The 13567-nt window shown below is 40.1% G+C and overlaps 1 protein-coding gene across 5 annotated transcripts in view; it reads left to right on the forward strand.

The window, feature by feature from the left end:
* Nucleotides 1-13567, forward strand: part of REV1 (REV1 DNA directed polymerase) — an 88659-nt gene that overhangs the window by 18689 nt on the left and 56403 nt on the right. For all 5 annotated transcript variants that reach the window (XM_037807463.1, XM_037807465.1, XM_037807464.1 and 2 more), the window contains one exon: nt 70-196. In XM_037807463.1, the coding sequence (XP_037663391.1) occupies nt 70-196 (127 nt within the window). The remainder of the gene's footprint in view (nt 1-69; nt 197-13567) is intronic.

The raw sequence follows: 13567 nt of genomic DNA on the forward strand, positions 1-13567 counted from the left end.
TAAAAAAAAAAAAAAGGTGGAAAAAAAAATGTAACTTTTGCTGTTGGTTTGCCTTTTCTTTAATTCTAGAGTGGATATATGGCTGCCAAGGTCCGGAAACTGGAGGAACAGTTTCGATCCGAAGCTGCTATGCAGAAGGATGGAACTTCATCTACCATTTTTAGTGGAGTTGCCATCTATGTTAATGGCTATACAGGTGGAGTACTTTTTACTTTTTAGGTTCCCTGTTTTAGCATGTATGTACTTTCATTAAGATTGAGAATAAGTTGTTCCAAAATTCTGTTTTTAATCTCTTATCATGTATACAAAAATGATGTAAAAGTGACAAAAATTGAACCCTCTCCCAGGACACTCCTCCTTCACTGTTCCCTTCCCTCTCAGCTCTGCCTGCCATTGTCTTTTGTATTGTAAGTCTTATCAAAATACATGGTTTAAAAAGTCAGGTGAGGCTCAGAATGAAAAGAAGTCATCCTGTTGGTTGGAAGTCCACTGCACCCGGCTGGGGGATCTGGTGGGTCGTTTCATTGGTGAATTTCCAACTGTTGGGATCCATGGGTCCTGGTGGGAAGGGGCGGTCCAATTTCTGAGAGAAATCTTTTGGACTCTTCCTTAGAGAAGGCGATAAACCTGGCTGTGGCATTTGGTTGCCAAGGGGAACGAAGCGGGCCAGAGTTGTCAGTTAAGAGGTAGACTTTCACCCCCCAGCAGTGCCTGCTGCCGTTGCATCCGATATCTGGAGATGATGGGGCTGGTCTTTGGGAGTCTGGAAGGAGATCTGGAAAGTCTAACTTGCTTCTTATACAAACTTTAAACGTGGGCTTTTCTGTTTTCAGACCTAGTCACACACCTGCTTTTTGGTACCTGGTGCCTCTGTTTCGTGAGTCTTTCCTGGTTTCCGTGGCCCCAGGCAGCCCTTTCTGGCTTCCACAGAGCCAATTTAGATTCTAGCTTGCTCTGATTTAGAGTCAGGTACCACTGATAATTGGCTGTCAGACTTTCCTGCCAAGGTTTGCTCTTCGTTCTCTGGAGGATTCCTACCTTATGATTGTGTACATTTTTAAATAAAGGAAATGACTATAAATATGTGTTTCAGTCTATTACAGTCTTCCCTCTCCACTTCTTCCAGGCTAATATCTCCTTCTCCTTAAGGTCTCTTTTCACTCACTTCTTGAACACTTTCTCCGATTGTCTCTGTACTGACTGCTCATGCCCCTATGGAGCACCTTGCATTTATCTGCATCTTCACATGTATCGAGCCTTATTATAGTTGCCTGTTTACTAGACAAAGCAGGAGCTGCGTTTTCATCATTATTGTGTACTTGGGCCTCACTCAGTGACTGTACATAATCAGTCGGTAAATACCGTTGAATTAAAGTTAAGTATTAATTGATAAAATTTGCCTGGTTTAGTGGGGATGGAAGGTGTTGGCTGGAATTTATCGTTTCATCAGGCATCATTGACAATGAGTTTAGGCTAAGAATGTGATCTCAAAATGCGTGCTGGTGCAGCTTTGGGGAGTTCACATGTAGAAAGCTCACAACTTTTCTACTGAAGTACCCTGGCGAATTCAAGCTCCACAGCCTTTCCTAAGATGTACTATAAAAGATCTAAAAACGTTAATAAGAAATAAACATGGCTTGTTACATTAGCCAGTTCTGGAAGTCCCCAGTTCATGGAGGCATCCTTATTCACATGAAAGGAAGGAAAGGATATTCTCTAGTGAGGGAAAAACAATAACCACTGCAGTAATTACCTCCATGCATCAGAATCCAGAATTCTAGATTCTAGTTCTGCTTTTTTTCATAATTTGTTTGAGACTAGAAGATATTTTCTCTCTTTAGCCCCCCCCCTTTAGGATAGAGGAAAGTTTTTTCTTGTTCTTGTTAGGATTCAGGGATAATTCTGCAAGTCAAGTTTCATTATGCTGAATTTGTGGTGATGTAAAACATGTTTTTTTTTAGAAAACTTTCAGTTTTAGTGAATACTTTATTTTATAGATAAAACAGAATTGAACACCAGCTTCTGTGTAATCACTTAGCAAGAGAATATGCTTTAAATGCAGGAAGACAACCAGGGGATGCTGTGTCATTGCTGATGCCTCACCTTGCTCCGGCAGATAGGAGTGTTCCAAGTTTTCTTGATTCCCTGTGGCTTCCAGTTCTGCCATCCGAGGCGCTCTCTCATATCCCCAACCCTCCCAACCCTATTAGCTGAACTTGAGCTTAGACAGAAGGTCCCCATCTTCTGGGTTCTTGGCCTCTGTCAACCACTCTCTTTTCTCTTTTATTGCAAAAGAAAAAGCGTCTTTTCCTGTAAAAATTAACTTCTTTGCTTGCCATCCTATCTTTTTATTGCATTTTTAATTTTGGGATAATTATAGATTCACCTGCAGTTCTAAGAAATAACACAGATCCTTGGTAGCCTTTTCCCGGCTTCCTCCACTGGGAGCACATTGTAAGTGGTGGCACGAATCACAGCAGGATGTGGGGATGCTGGGCTGGGAGCATCCCCATCACCTCGTGCAGCCCTTTTACAGCCACGCCCACGTCCCCGCAGTCCCCCAGGGCCCCGCGGCCTCTGGTCTGGTCTCCATTTCTGTAACTTTGTCATTTCGAGAATGGTATGTAAACAAAATATGCACTCGTAATCTCTTGGGATTAGCTCTTTTCATGCTGCAATTCTCTCCCGGTTGTTGCAACAATAGGATGTTCCTTTTTATGGCCTGGAGGTACCACAATTTGGTTAATCATGTTCCATTAAAGGACATCTGGATAGTTTCCAACCTTTGGTTGTTACAAATAAAGCTGCTGCGAACTTGTGTGTACGGGTTTTTGTGTAAACGTAGGAGTGTAATGGGTTGTATGGTTATTGCATGTTTCATTTTTTAAGAAATAGCCAAACTTTCCCAGAGTGGTTTTACCACTCTTATTCCCATCATCAGTGCCTGGGTGATGCAGTTTCTCCACATCCTTGCCAACATTTGGTGTTTATTTTAGCCATTCTGGTAGGTGTGTGGTGATACTTTGTTGCGCTTTTAATTTGCATTCCAGTTGCTCTGCATCCTCACCAGCATTTGGTAAGGACAGGTTTTTTGTTTTTTTTTTAATTTAAATTTAGATATTCCAATCGATGTGTACTGGTATCTGTGCCTTTAATTTGCATTTCCCTGAAGGCTAATGGTGTTGAACATCTTTTCATGTTCTTATCTGCCATCTGTGTATCCTCTTCAGTGAAATGTCTGTTCATGTCTTTTGCCCATTTTCTAGTTAGATTGTTTGCTTTTTTTAAAAAACTGTTGAGTTTTGAGAGTTATTTATATATTCAAGTAGTAGTTCTTTTTCAGATACGTGGTTTGTTAAGTTTCTCCCAGTCTGTACCTTGGCTTTCATCCTCTTCACGTGGTCTTTTACAGAGCAAAAGTTTAATTTTGGTGAGATCCAATTTATCAATCTTTCCGTTTGTCTTTTAATTTCAAGTCTAAGAACTGTTTGCTTAGTGCTAGATCCCAAAGATTTTCTCTGATTTTTTTTCCTAAAAATGTTAACATTTTATGTTTTACATGTAAGTGTGTGATCTATTTTGAGGTGTTTTTTTTTTTTTTTTTTTTTTTTTGCCTGTAGCTCTCTAATTTCCCTAGCACCATTTGTTGAAAAGGCTGGCCTTCCTGCATTAAATTACTTTTACATTTTTGTTTCTGGGTCCTCTGTTTTGTTCCGTTGGTCTGTGTGCCTGTCCCTCCACCACGCCCCACTGGCTCAAACCTGTAGATGTCTGTCAAGCCCTAATACCAGGTGGAGTGATCCTCTCACATGATTATTCTTTGTCAAGATTGTTTTAGAGCCTGTGATTTTCCGTATAAATTTTAGAATATGCTTGTCTATGTCTACAGAATACCTTATCAGGATTTGTTTGGAGTTAGATTAAACCTATAGATCAATTTGGGAAGAATTAGCGTCTTCACCTTGTTGAGTTTTCCAATCCATGGACCTTCCATTCCGTTTTATTCTACTTTAGTTGATTAAAGAAATATATTTTGGATGCTGCTCATGTGTTAGGAACGATGTTTGCCCCGAGATGGAGTTTGATGGAGAATATGGATTTTCTGATGATAAGTAAAGTCCAGGAGTTAGATGTGAACATGGAAGAGAAGAGTTAATTGCTATTGGGAGTTGGAGTGAATCCCTTACAGATGTTTTTACTGGGTCTTGGATAAATAGGTGTTTTCCAGATGAAAATGGGAACATCTTGCTAATCCTAATCCTAGCCTCCATTTTCACCCTCACGTTCTGTGATTTCTGTGAACAGGTGTGCCTTTGTGTCGACATTTCTGTGCCTCTGGTGAAAAGCTCCTTCCTTCCTTCTGTGAACAGAATTGTACTTGCGCAGAAAGACCCAGATTGAGTTTAGTTTTGCCTCCCTCCTGCCTAAGCCAGTTGCTCATATTTATGGCATCCTTAAATTGCATGGCGTTATTGCTAGAAGCGTTTATTTTAGCACCTGAGTTTTGCCTTGCATTATCAGTCCTTATTTCTCTTTCAAGTTCTTTGGTGCCAGAACCCCTTGCCAGGTGTGGATCAGAGGCAACACCTCAGGACCTTTCGTTTGCTGCTGCTTCCCCAAGCTGCCATCGTTTGAATCTCTGCTGTGATGTTACCTTCTCAAGGACGCCTTCCCTGACCACTCCAATTGCTCTCTGACCTCTCAGCCAGCTTGGTTTCTCTCTCTAGCCTTTTATTTATTTATTTTTAACCTAAACCGATATTATTTACCTGACACACTTATTTTCCAGCTTCCCACTGGAATAAAAGTCCTTGGGTCAGGGTCTCGTCTTCCTCACTTAGGCTCCCCTCATGCCCATAACCACGCTGGGCTCACGTAGATCCCGGGGGACGTTAGTTGAGCGGGTGAATGAACAACAGGGCTTTGTATTTGTATGTCAAATGTTAACATTTTTCATCTTCTCCCTCCTGCTGACCTGCAGCCATCTTAACTGGTCTGCAGTAAGGCGTGGGCCCACCCTGGGTGACTGCACTGAGAAGGCGGGGAGATGGCCTGCTTGTGGTGGTTTTGGTGGATGCTCCCAGCATGTACTTGCTCCGGCTGGTGGGTGGGATGGGGGCAGTTAACATGGGAAAGAGGCATCCCAGATATTTGCTACTTTTTTCAAAATGTGGATAAAAGACTGCCTCCTTTGCCTTGGCCCCGTTGGAGTTTGTGGGAAGGTGGGCAGGCAGGCAAATACTTTGACACTACTTGCAAAATAAAGCAAGGCAATATGCAAGTATAACAGACTTACATTTCAAGTGATGTAAGTGTGAAATATGTGAAAGCTTTATGTAAGTTTTCTGAACTTCTGAATGTGGTGATTTTGGAGAAGTCTCCGTTTTAATGTTGACAAGTCTAATTTGTGGAAAGCAGATTGCTTCTAGAAATTATTTTGTGTGGATAAGTACATATATCCTTCTGTTTTCTGTGAGACTGATTTTGTAAGTTAGGAATGTGGGAATTTAACCTCCGACAATGGGAGAGGACCAACTTTGTTAATTCATGCTACCTCTTCTAATTTTAGCAGCTGCCCGATGCAGTGTTTTTACCCAGTAAGCACTCAAAAAAATTGTTCTCTCATCTTTGTAAGCTTTTCCTACATTTTTGTTTGGTTTAATTCTGGAATGTTTAGTTGAATGTGACTTAGTTGGCAGCTGGGGCCATTAGGAGGAGAGCAGGGCAGGCTGGGGCACGAGTGACGGGCAGGAGGCAGGGCCTGCTTGGTAGCTGTATGAGTCTTTTTCCTCCTCAGGAACGTGCGAGGAGCCACCTTTTCTAATTCTCTGAGATAATGAACCTGTGGGATATTGCCATTGGAGGACCAAAGGAGGTAATAAGCAGCCATTCCGCTTACTTCTTTCTCCCTCGAATTTGACACAGCCAGCATTTAGTCAAATTCTTTTGATGAGCAGAGTGAAGTGGAACACATAATGAATGCTAGAGCAGTAGAGATCTGTCTAGGAAAGTGTTTTAGTTTCCTTCTTGCTAAAGCAAATACCATGCAAAGGGTTGGCTTAAACAGTGGGAATTTATTGGCTCACAGTTTAGAGACTAGATGTCCAAATGAGGGCATCACCGTGGTGATGCTTTTTCCTGGTGACTGGCGTTCCGGGCTTGCTGCCAGTGGTCCTTGGTCCTTGGCCTCTCCCTCCTGTCCTGGACTCCACTGACCTGCAGCTTTGTGCTCCCCTGGCTTTCTCTCTCTCTCTCTGTTCATTCTGTTCATGAAAGACTCAGTGGTAGGATTAAGATCCATCCTGATGGAGGTGGGCCACATCTTATCAGTTGACATAACCTCATCAGAAGGTCCTACTTACAATGGGTTCACACTCACAGGAATAGAAAGTTTAAGGACATGTTTTTCTAGGGTACATAGCTCCAAACCACCACAGAAATCTTTTGTATAAAATGTAAAAATTTGGTTTATAGAATTTGTTTAACCAGATGAGCAAAACTCTTTACAAGCTGTGCCTCTGTGCACATTTACACAACATTGTGGTGCCTTGTAATGGTGTTTGGTGGAATTTCACTTGTAGAACTCTAGGCCTAAATTGTTGTTCTTTGTTTAGTGTATGCCTTTTACTTTTACTGTGTTTAAGTGTCTGTTAATTACTGTGGTTGAGGGAAGGAATGGTTTTAGTTAATCCTGAAATTTAATTGCATACAGAATCTTCTCAAAGAATGTTCTGTAAAATAAAACTAAAAGTAGGAGTATTGCAGAATATAATTTAAATGGTGGTGAAGGTGGTGAAGATACTTTAGTATCCTAGAGTGCTTTCTTTGCTATTAGGGACACACACATTACCATTTTGCTTGAGAAGTGTTGCTAAATAGTTTGACTTCTTAGCATGTCAGAAATCCTTTCATTGCCCTAGTGATGGTGCTTCAACCCCAACATCTTATGCTTGTTAGGACCATTTGCTGTTAGTCAACCTACTAAAGAAAATTACCTGACTTACATTTTAGTTTTCCCCCAATAGTCTGCCTCGAGCGGCAGATGGAACTAGCCAAGACAGTGATGAAAAGAACAGTGAGGAGAGAAAACGTATTAGAAGCCTGTAAGGAGTTGAAACTTTGTGTAGCTGGCATAAGAATAGGGAGGTAAATGGTTTAGAGTAGCTTAAAAATAAATTCCATCTGTAAGTTAGGTACCATATGTATACCTGTGTAGGTACATGTGTATGTATTTAGTGTCTAAACTATGTGAGTTAATTCATATAAAACACTTAGAACAGTGTTAAAATATTTTTACTTATAAAGGATACTTCAGTATGTTTGGATATGGAGTGTGTGTAAATAAAAAATAGGTTCTCTACAGATCAGTGTGGGAAAAGGTAGGATTACTCAATAAAATTTGTTGCAGTGATTAGACGACAGGGAAAAAAAAAAACAAACTAAGATCCCAGTATATAAAAAGGCAGATTTCCATAACTGTTCATTCCAGGAAATAGAGCCAGGCAGCAAACATGGAAATAGGTTTAGCGTCACTCATATTTAGAGAGATACATGTTAAAGCAGGCATATATATATGTGTATATATATTTTTTTTTGCAAAGGTTTTTCTTGTTTGTTTTAAATTATTATGTAATGCAAGCATGAGTGAATGAAGTAGGCACTCCAAACATTGCAGGAGCAAGAGTGTAATTTGGTGTACTTACTTTGGAAGGTGGCAGTAGGTCTGACGAGCCTTTTTCCATCGGATAACTTTTGATTCAGTACTTCTTCTAAGAATCTATTCTAAGGCAGACAGCTTAAATATCAGGCCCCTGACATAAAGTTTATGTAAAAGATACATTATTATATTGTTATTTTTTTTAAAAACAAAGGAATGTATTTATAAATTGTGCCATCTGCATGATGACTTTTACATTAAATAAAAAGATAACTGGATATTTTATAATAACAGAATAAAGTTTTTGGTCAATAAGAAAGGGTAAGGGTAGGATGCAAAGTGGAAGGTAGGGTATGATCAAACTATTAAAAAAGCAAAGCACAGAGACACTAGAAGTAAATATGTCATAGGCTTAACTTTCTTTGGGTGTTGAACTAAGGGTAGTGTATTTTCTTTTTATTTTTCCAATGTTATTTTTTATTTTTTTGCTGAGCATGTTTTTAATAGAATAAAGAATAGCCTTTACTAATCCTGAGATTTAATATTATTTGTCTTGGGAAACATGGAATTACATTAGAGCCTTTGATTATTTTGGTTTTAGGCTCAAGATGTGTGATAAAGTAGGTTGCAGATATAAGGAAAATGGATCACTTCTGTAAATATTTCCAGACACATGTGTGGTGGGTTATACTTTTGTGCACCAAAATCTGCTTCCTCTCTGTGGAAGAGGATATTTCCCTACACACTGAAGTCAGACTTGGCCATCTTAGTCCACAAAATATGAGCAGGAATGATATATCTCACCTTGGGGAAAAAGCTTTAAGAGCCAGTGCGTGCCCTTTTTCTTTTGCTACAATGATTAGTGATGGAAGCTGTCCCATCCCCTGGATCCCACGGAGAAGGTGACCTGGGGCCACAGCTCCACGGGCACGTTAGTGCGGAGGAGGGACATGTCCCACGAGTATAGTGACCCGTGCCCTAAGTCGGTGAGACTGAGGTCCTTGGCTGCCTCAGCATCCTCCTGTCCTCTCTGAGCGGTGTCTCAGAGGGAGGAAAGGAGGAGTATTTGAAGCAAATATTCGTTCATCCATTGCTGTTAGGGTTTCCGGTGTGGTGCGCCCTGGCAGCGTTAGACTGGGAGGTGGCAGGCTTTGCTTTCCTGAAGACGCAGCGCTCTGTGGGCCACGCAGTCCCTTACTCTGTCCTTGCAGCCCCGAGTCAGCCACGGATGGGATGCAATCACTGCATTCCTGTAAAACTCAGTTTACGAGGACAGGCCAGACTTGCTGAAGCCTTGTTTTGGATCCTGGACTCCAGGATCTTGGGGTTGGGAGGGACGAGTCTCTGAGTGGCTTCTTTCTACGTGTGGAGCCCCTCGTCAGTGTCCATCGTACCTGGAGGAGCCAGTGGCTCCCACAGTGCTGCGCTGTCTGGGACACGGCCGGTTCGTCTTGGGCAGGCCTGACTCTTCCTGGGCTGAGATCTGCCCACCGGTCCTTCCTTCCGCTCAGCCCGCAGAGAATAAACCCGAAGCCGGCCATGTCCTCTCGGTGTGGTCTCCACACCGCCTCACTCCACAGCGCTCCAGAACTGGATTATTCCCAGTGTTTGACAAGGAGCTTTCAACCCCATGGCCCCACCTTACCACCTCCCACCTGCGCCCCAGCACCTGCCCACCCGTGTCTTGGCTCATCAGCCCCGCTGCTTGTCAAGTGATTTTCAAGTTCAGTGCAAGTGTTTTATCAGCTTTCTGTTCCCACAGGACTTCACTGCTAATACATTACACACACCCTTACTAAATTCTAAGTGGGATGTTTGAAAATCCATGTACCGAGGGTATGCTGATGCTTTATCCTAAGTGGTAAATGTTGGAAGCCTGATTAAAGCTGCTGGTTGTTTTTAATTGTTTTTCAACTTGAGTTCCAAAATGTCTTACAGGTTTCAGTCTTAAAATTGTATGTATTTTTAAGCATTCGAAAATAAAAATGTAAACTAGTAGTCAAATGTTATTTACTAATGTTAGCATCTATACCACTGGCACGTTACCTTTTGCTGTCAGTTTAAGTAGTTCTCACATGGACCTTGGAATATAACCTTCGGAGTCATTACAAATCTTAATGGTTTCTGGTTTTAATGTCTGCGAATTAGGGTTTCCCAACAGTATGCTCAAGTGCAAAATGTATATGTTACAAATCGAGCTTCCAAATAAAGTTGTCTAATATAATGCCACTTTTGTTTTGTATTTTGAGAATTTCCTATAAGACTTCATTTGAAAATAAGGGTTCTGTTCTTTTTTTAAAAAAAGAAAAAGTTGAAAACCACTAGTTTAAATGTCTCCATCTGTCTTCCTCATTAAGCAGAGCAGTTTCTTAATTTGTTTCCTTGGGTGTTTTGGACATGACTGGAATGTCAGTAAACAGTTAACCTGCCTGGCTTGGTTTTGAGGTCTGCAGAGGGCTCGTCCCAGTTGCTCTTTGCTGCAGTTCTCCAGCGAAGTTGGTCGGAGTCTATCGAATGTTGACTCTGTACATGAGATCATCTGCTGTAGGGGTATAATCTGACCTTCGTAAGGAGGAGCAGATCTGTCCCCAGCCTTTTCTGAACCCAGGATTTTTGCAGCCAACTTTTGACTTAGCTGTATGGGGGAGGGGAAAGGGCAGAACTAAAAGGATTTGGTGAGCTGGACTTCCTTTTCCTTTGTGCGTATGTCAGTTCTCCGTGCTAGGATGGCGTGGTGGTTTAGATGTATCCTCTGTTTTCTCAAGAAAGGATCCATGTCATGAGGACACAGAGACGAGAAAGCAGTATACGTCCAAGCTGGGCGCTGAGGTAAACCTCACGACCTGTTTTTTAGATTCAGTAAAACTTGAAAATGTTGCTGAATTACACAGTCCCCTTTTTGAAACTGTCTTGCCTTAGAAAACCTCAGTCAGGATGCTGAAGCAGCTAGAAAAAGGGTATAATGAGTCTTGAAAGATTTTTAGTAAGTTTTCCAGTCCTCAAATTCCATTTCTCAGTATAGGATATCATACTTATAAATAAGTTTGGAAATAATATGAAAATATTTCTTTATTCTGCTAGTTGCTTCCTTTATTGTAATGAATGTACATATTCATTAATTAGTAAGAATATAATATAAAAATTCTTACTAATTGGGAGGCAGGAAGTTGGAGAATGAACATGGGATCAAGATTCAAGACTTGGGGATTGTAATTTAATTACAGGGCCTTCACTTTTTAGCTAATTCTTTCCCTTCTTATTGGCTGTGAGATTTCAATCTATTTAATGGCCACAAACATCTGTGAAATAGAAGTAATAATAAAGTTTTCTAAAGCCTTTATGCTGTGGGTTCTGCAGATTTGCATATTAAATGTGGATAAAGTTTTAAACACAAACTTAGAACCAATGTTAATGTGCAAGTGATGTTGTTTGGCTGAAACTAAGTTGCTGCTCAGTGTGAGTATGGTCCTAACTCTACAATTCATATTTTATTGTTTGGCCTGGCTGTCCAGATGTGTTTGGTAGTGGCAATTTTCCACCTGGGTTTCTCTGTTCTGACTGTCAGCACTACAGAGCCTTCATTGGAACAGTGCACCATGACATCTTTTGGTCTTCATTTGATGAAAACGCATATTTATACCTTCAGTTAGCATTTGTTCTTTGTCATTAGTCCGTGACAATCGCACCAGCACCTTAATAAACAAAAATCTGGGCACCAAAATCACGTGGCAGTACTTGGTTTAGGGAGTGGTTATCCACGTGATTCAAAAAAAATGCCTTTTTTTTTTTTTTTTTTTTAAAGAGTAATATCGAAATGAAATTAAAAGATTCTCGCAGAGAACTTACGCTGAGACTCTAGTCTTGAATTCCAGTTTTGGAAGCATCAGTTGTGAGGATTGAGTGAGTTAAATTATGTGAAATGCCTGATTGTCATAGTCTCCAAATTGATGTTATTTTACTTTCCTTGCCTGGTTATGGTTCTAGAGCAGTTAGTGGCATTTTATTTTGCTGTACAAACAGTGGGTGTTTGTTAAATAATTGACATATATATTGGTGCTATTACAAAGTGTCCATTGAGTATAGGAGAGAAAAAAATGTTTCAAGCTTTATTATCATCCAGTGGAAAAATTTACCTTTGCTATTTCACTTAGTAAACATTTATTGAGCAGTTAAACTATACCAGGATATGCAGTGGCTATTATATCTCTTTAAAAAAATATTTTGTTAAATGGAATGGTTTAGGGAAACTGGTGACTAATCTCAATTGCTACATCAGACATTTAGGAAAATCACAAAATTCTGCATGACTGCTAGATTGCTTTGTCATAGATGGTTTTTTACTAAGCATATTGCTCTGTATCAAGTCTCACATCTCCTGGGAAAGGAAAGAAGGATGTACCTACACTCGGTGGTGAGGCAGCATGTGAAAAGAACTGGTTACTTACACTTTTTATTCAAATGTCTTGGGTCATTTATACTGGTATTTTAATGGACAGTGTGGAAGTTGATGTAGGTATTTGGGGATTGTGATGATACACACACACCCACACAAAAATGTATACAATCCACCCATTTATGTATAATAATGTTGAAAACATTGCTTCTTGAGAGAATAATAGAAGTGAAGACTCGCTTTCAATCTTTCCCCTTCACCCATAAATACTGTTAGGCAATGATAATAGCAGGCAAGAGTTTCCATGGTAGAGGATAAACTAAATTGAGCAGCAGATCTGACAAATTGATGCCATAAATGATGGTTTATTGTAACCAGATTGTCAAAGCTCTTGTACTGACTTTTTGATAGGTCATAGAATTGGTTTTATAATACTGATTTTGAGTTTTGTAATGGAATATGAACTGGTGATATGAAGTGGAACATTAGAGGTCATTTGCTCTAATCATCCCATTTGACAGAGGACATTGAAGCACAAGAAAGTAGAGAACTTAAATTAATGTCACTTAGCTAATTAAGGCAAACCAAGACATTTGAGAAGACAAATTTTCGTTTGTATTAGCCACAGTAGAGGCTTTGCTTGTTGACTTTTGTGTCTGCCATGTGCATGAGGCATTGTGGTTACTGGGTGATCGAGATGAGTTGCTGCTTACCTCCTCAGTAGATGAGTCGCTGCTTACCTCCTCAGTGCCTTGCTGATTTTTAATTATCTATTTCCTCACTTAAATTTTTTCCTCTCTAGTCCCCTTGTTTGTAAAGTTGGGTATGATCTAACCTGCTTTTCTTTCCCTCACAAACTTGTAGACTGTGTTGCCCAAGATGTCAGGGTTTTTGGTGTTGACCTGCAGGTGGAAACCGGGCCCCTCAGGTGAGGGTTGTAGTGCATTGTGGTTCATCAGTTGTGAGTTTTTAGAGCCACAGACCTGGTCTCCACGGCTCTTCTATTAGCCGTGTCCACTTTCAGAAGTACCTTAATTTCTTTGATTTGTTTCTCTGTGAAACTAGGATAATATTTTTCCTGGGATTGTCTTGAGTGAATATAAAACTGATGCTATTTATTAAAGAATATTAAGTGCATTTATTGAATAATAATTTGCTTGTCTAAGAATTTAGTAGAACTTGAAGGAAAAAAATTATTTGGCTCATGTCCCTTAAATAATCTGTTCGAGCCAATGTTGTGGGGGCTCCTTAGCCCCAGGGGTACTCCCATTCATTTAAAGGGTCTCCAGATGTCAGTAGTTGTTTCTGGGTAATGATACTTGTTGGTGATTTTAAAATTCTTTTTTATACTCTTCTGTATTTTTTTAAAAAAAGAACAATGGGGATTATAATGGGGAATAGAGGATATTAATTTTATTTACTATTAATATTAACTATTTAAATTGGTACAATTGGTTAACTTGATTAGACATGTTTCCTAACGTAGGAAATGAAACGGTTATCACATCTCTAAAAGC

This window comes from Choloepus didactylus, chromosome 17 (assembly GCF_015220235.1).
Source record: "Choloepus didactylus isolate mChoDid1 chromosome 17, mChoDid1.pri, whole genome shotgun sequence".
Classification (NCBI taxonomy): Eukaryota; Metazoa; Chordata; class Mammalia; order Pilosa; family Megalonychidae; genus Choloepus; species Choloepus didactylus.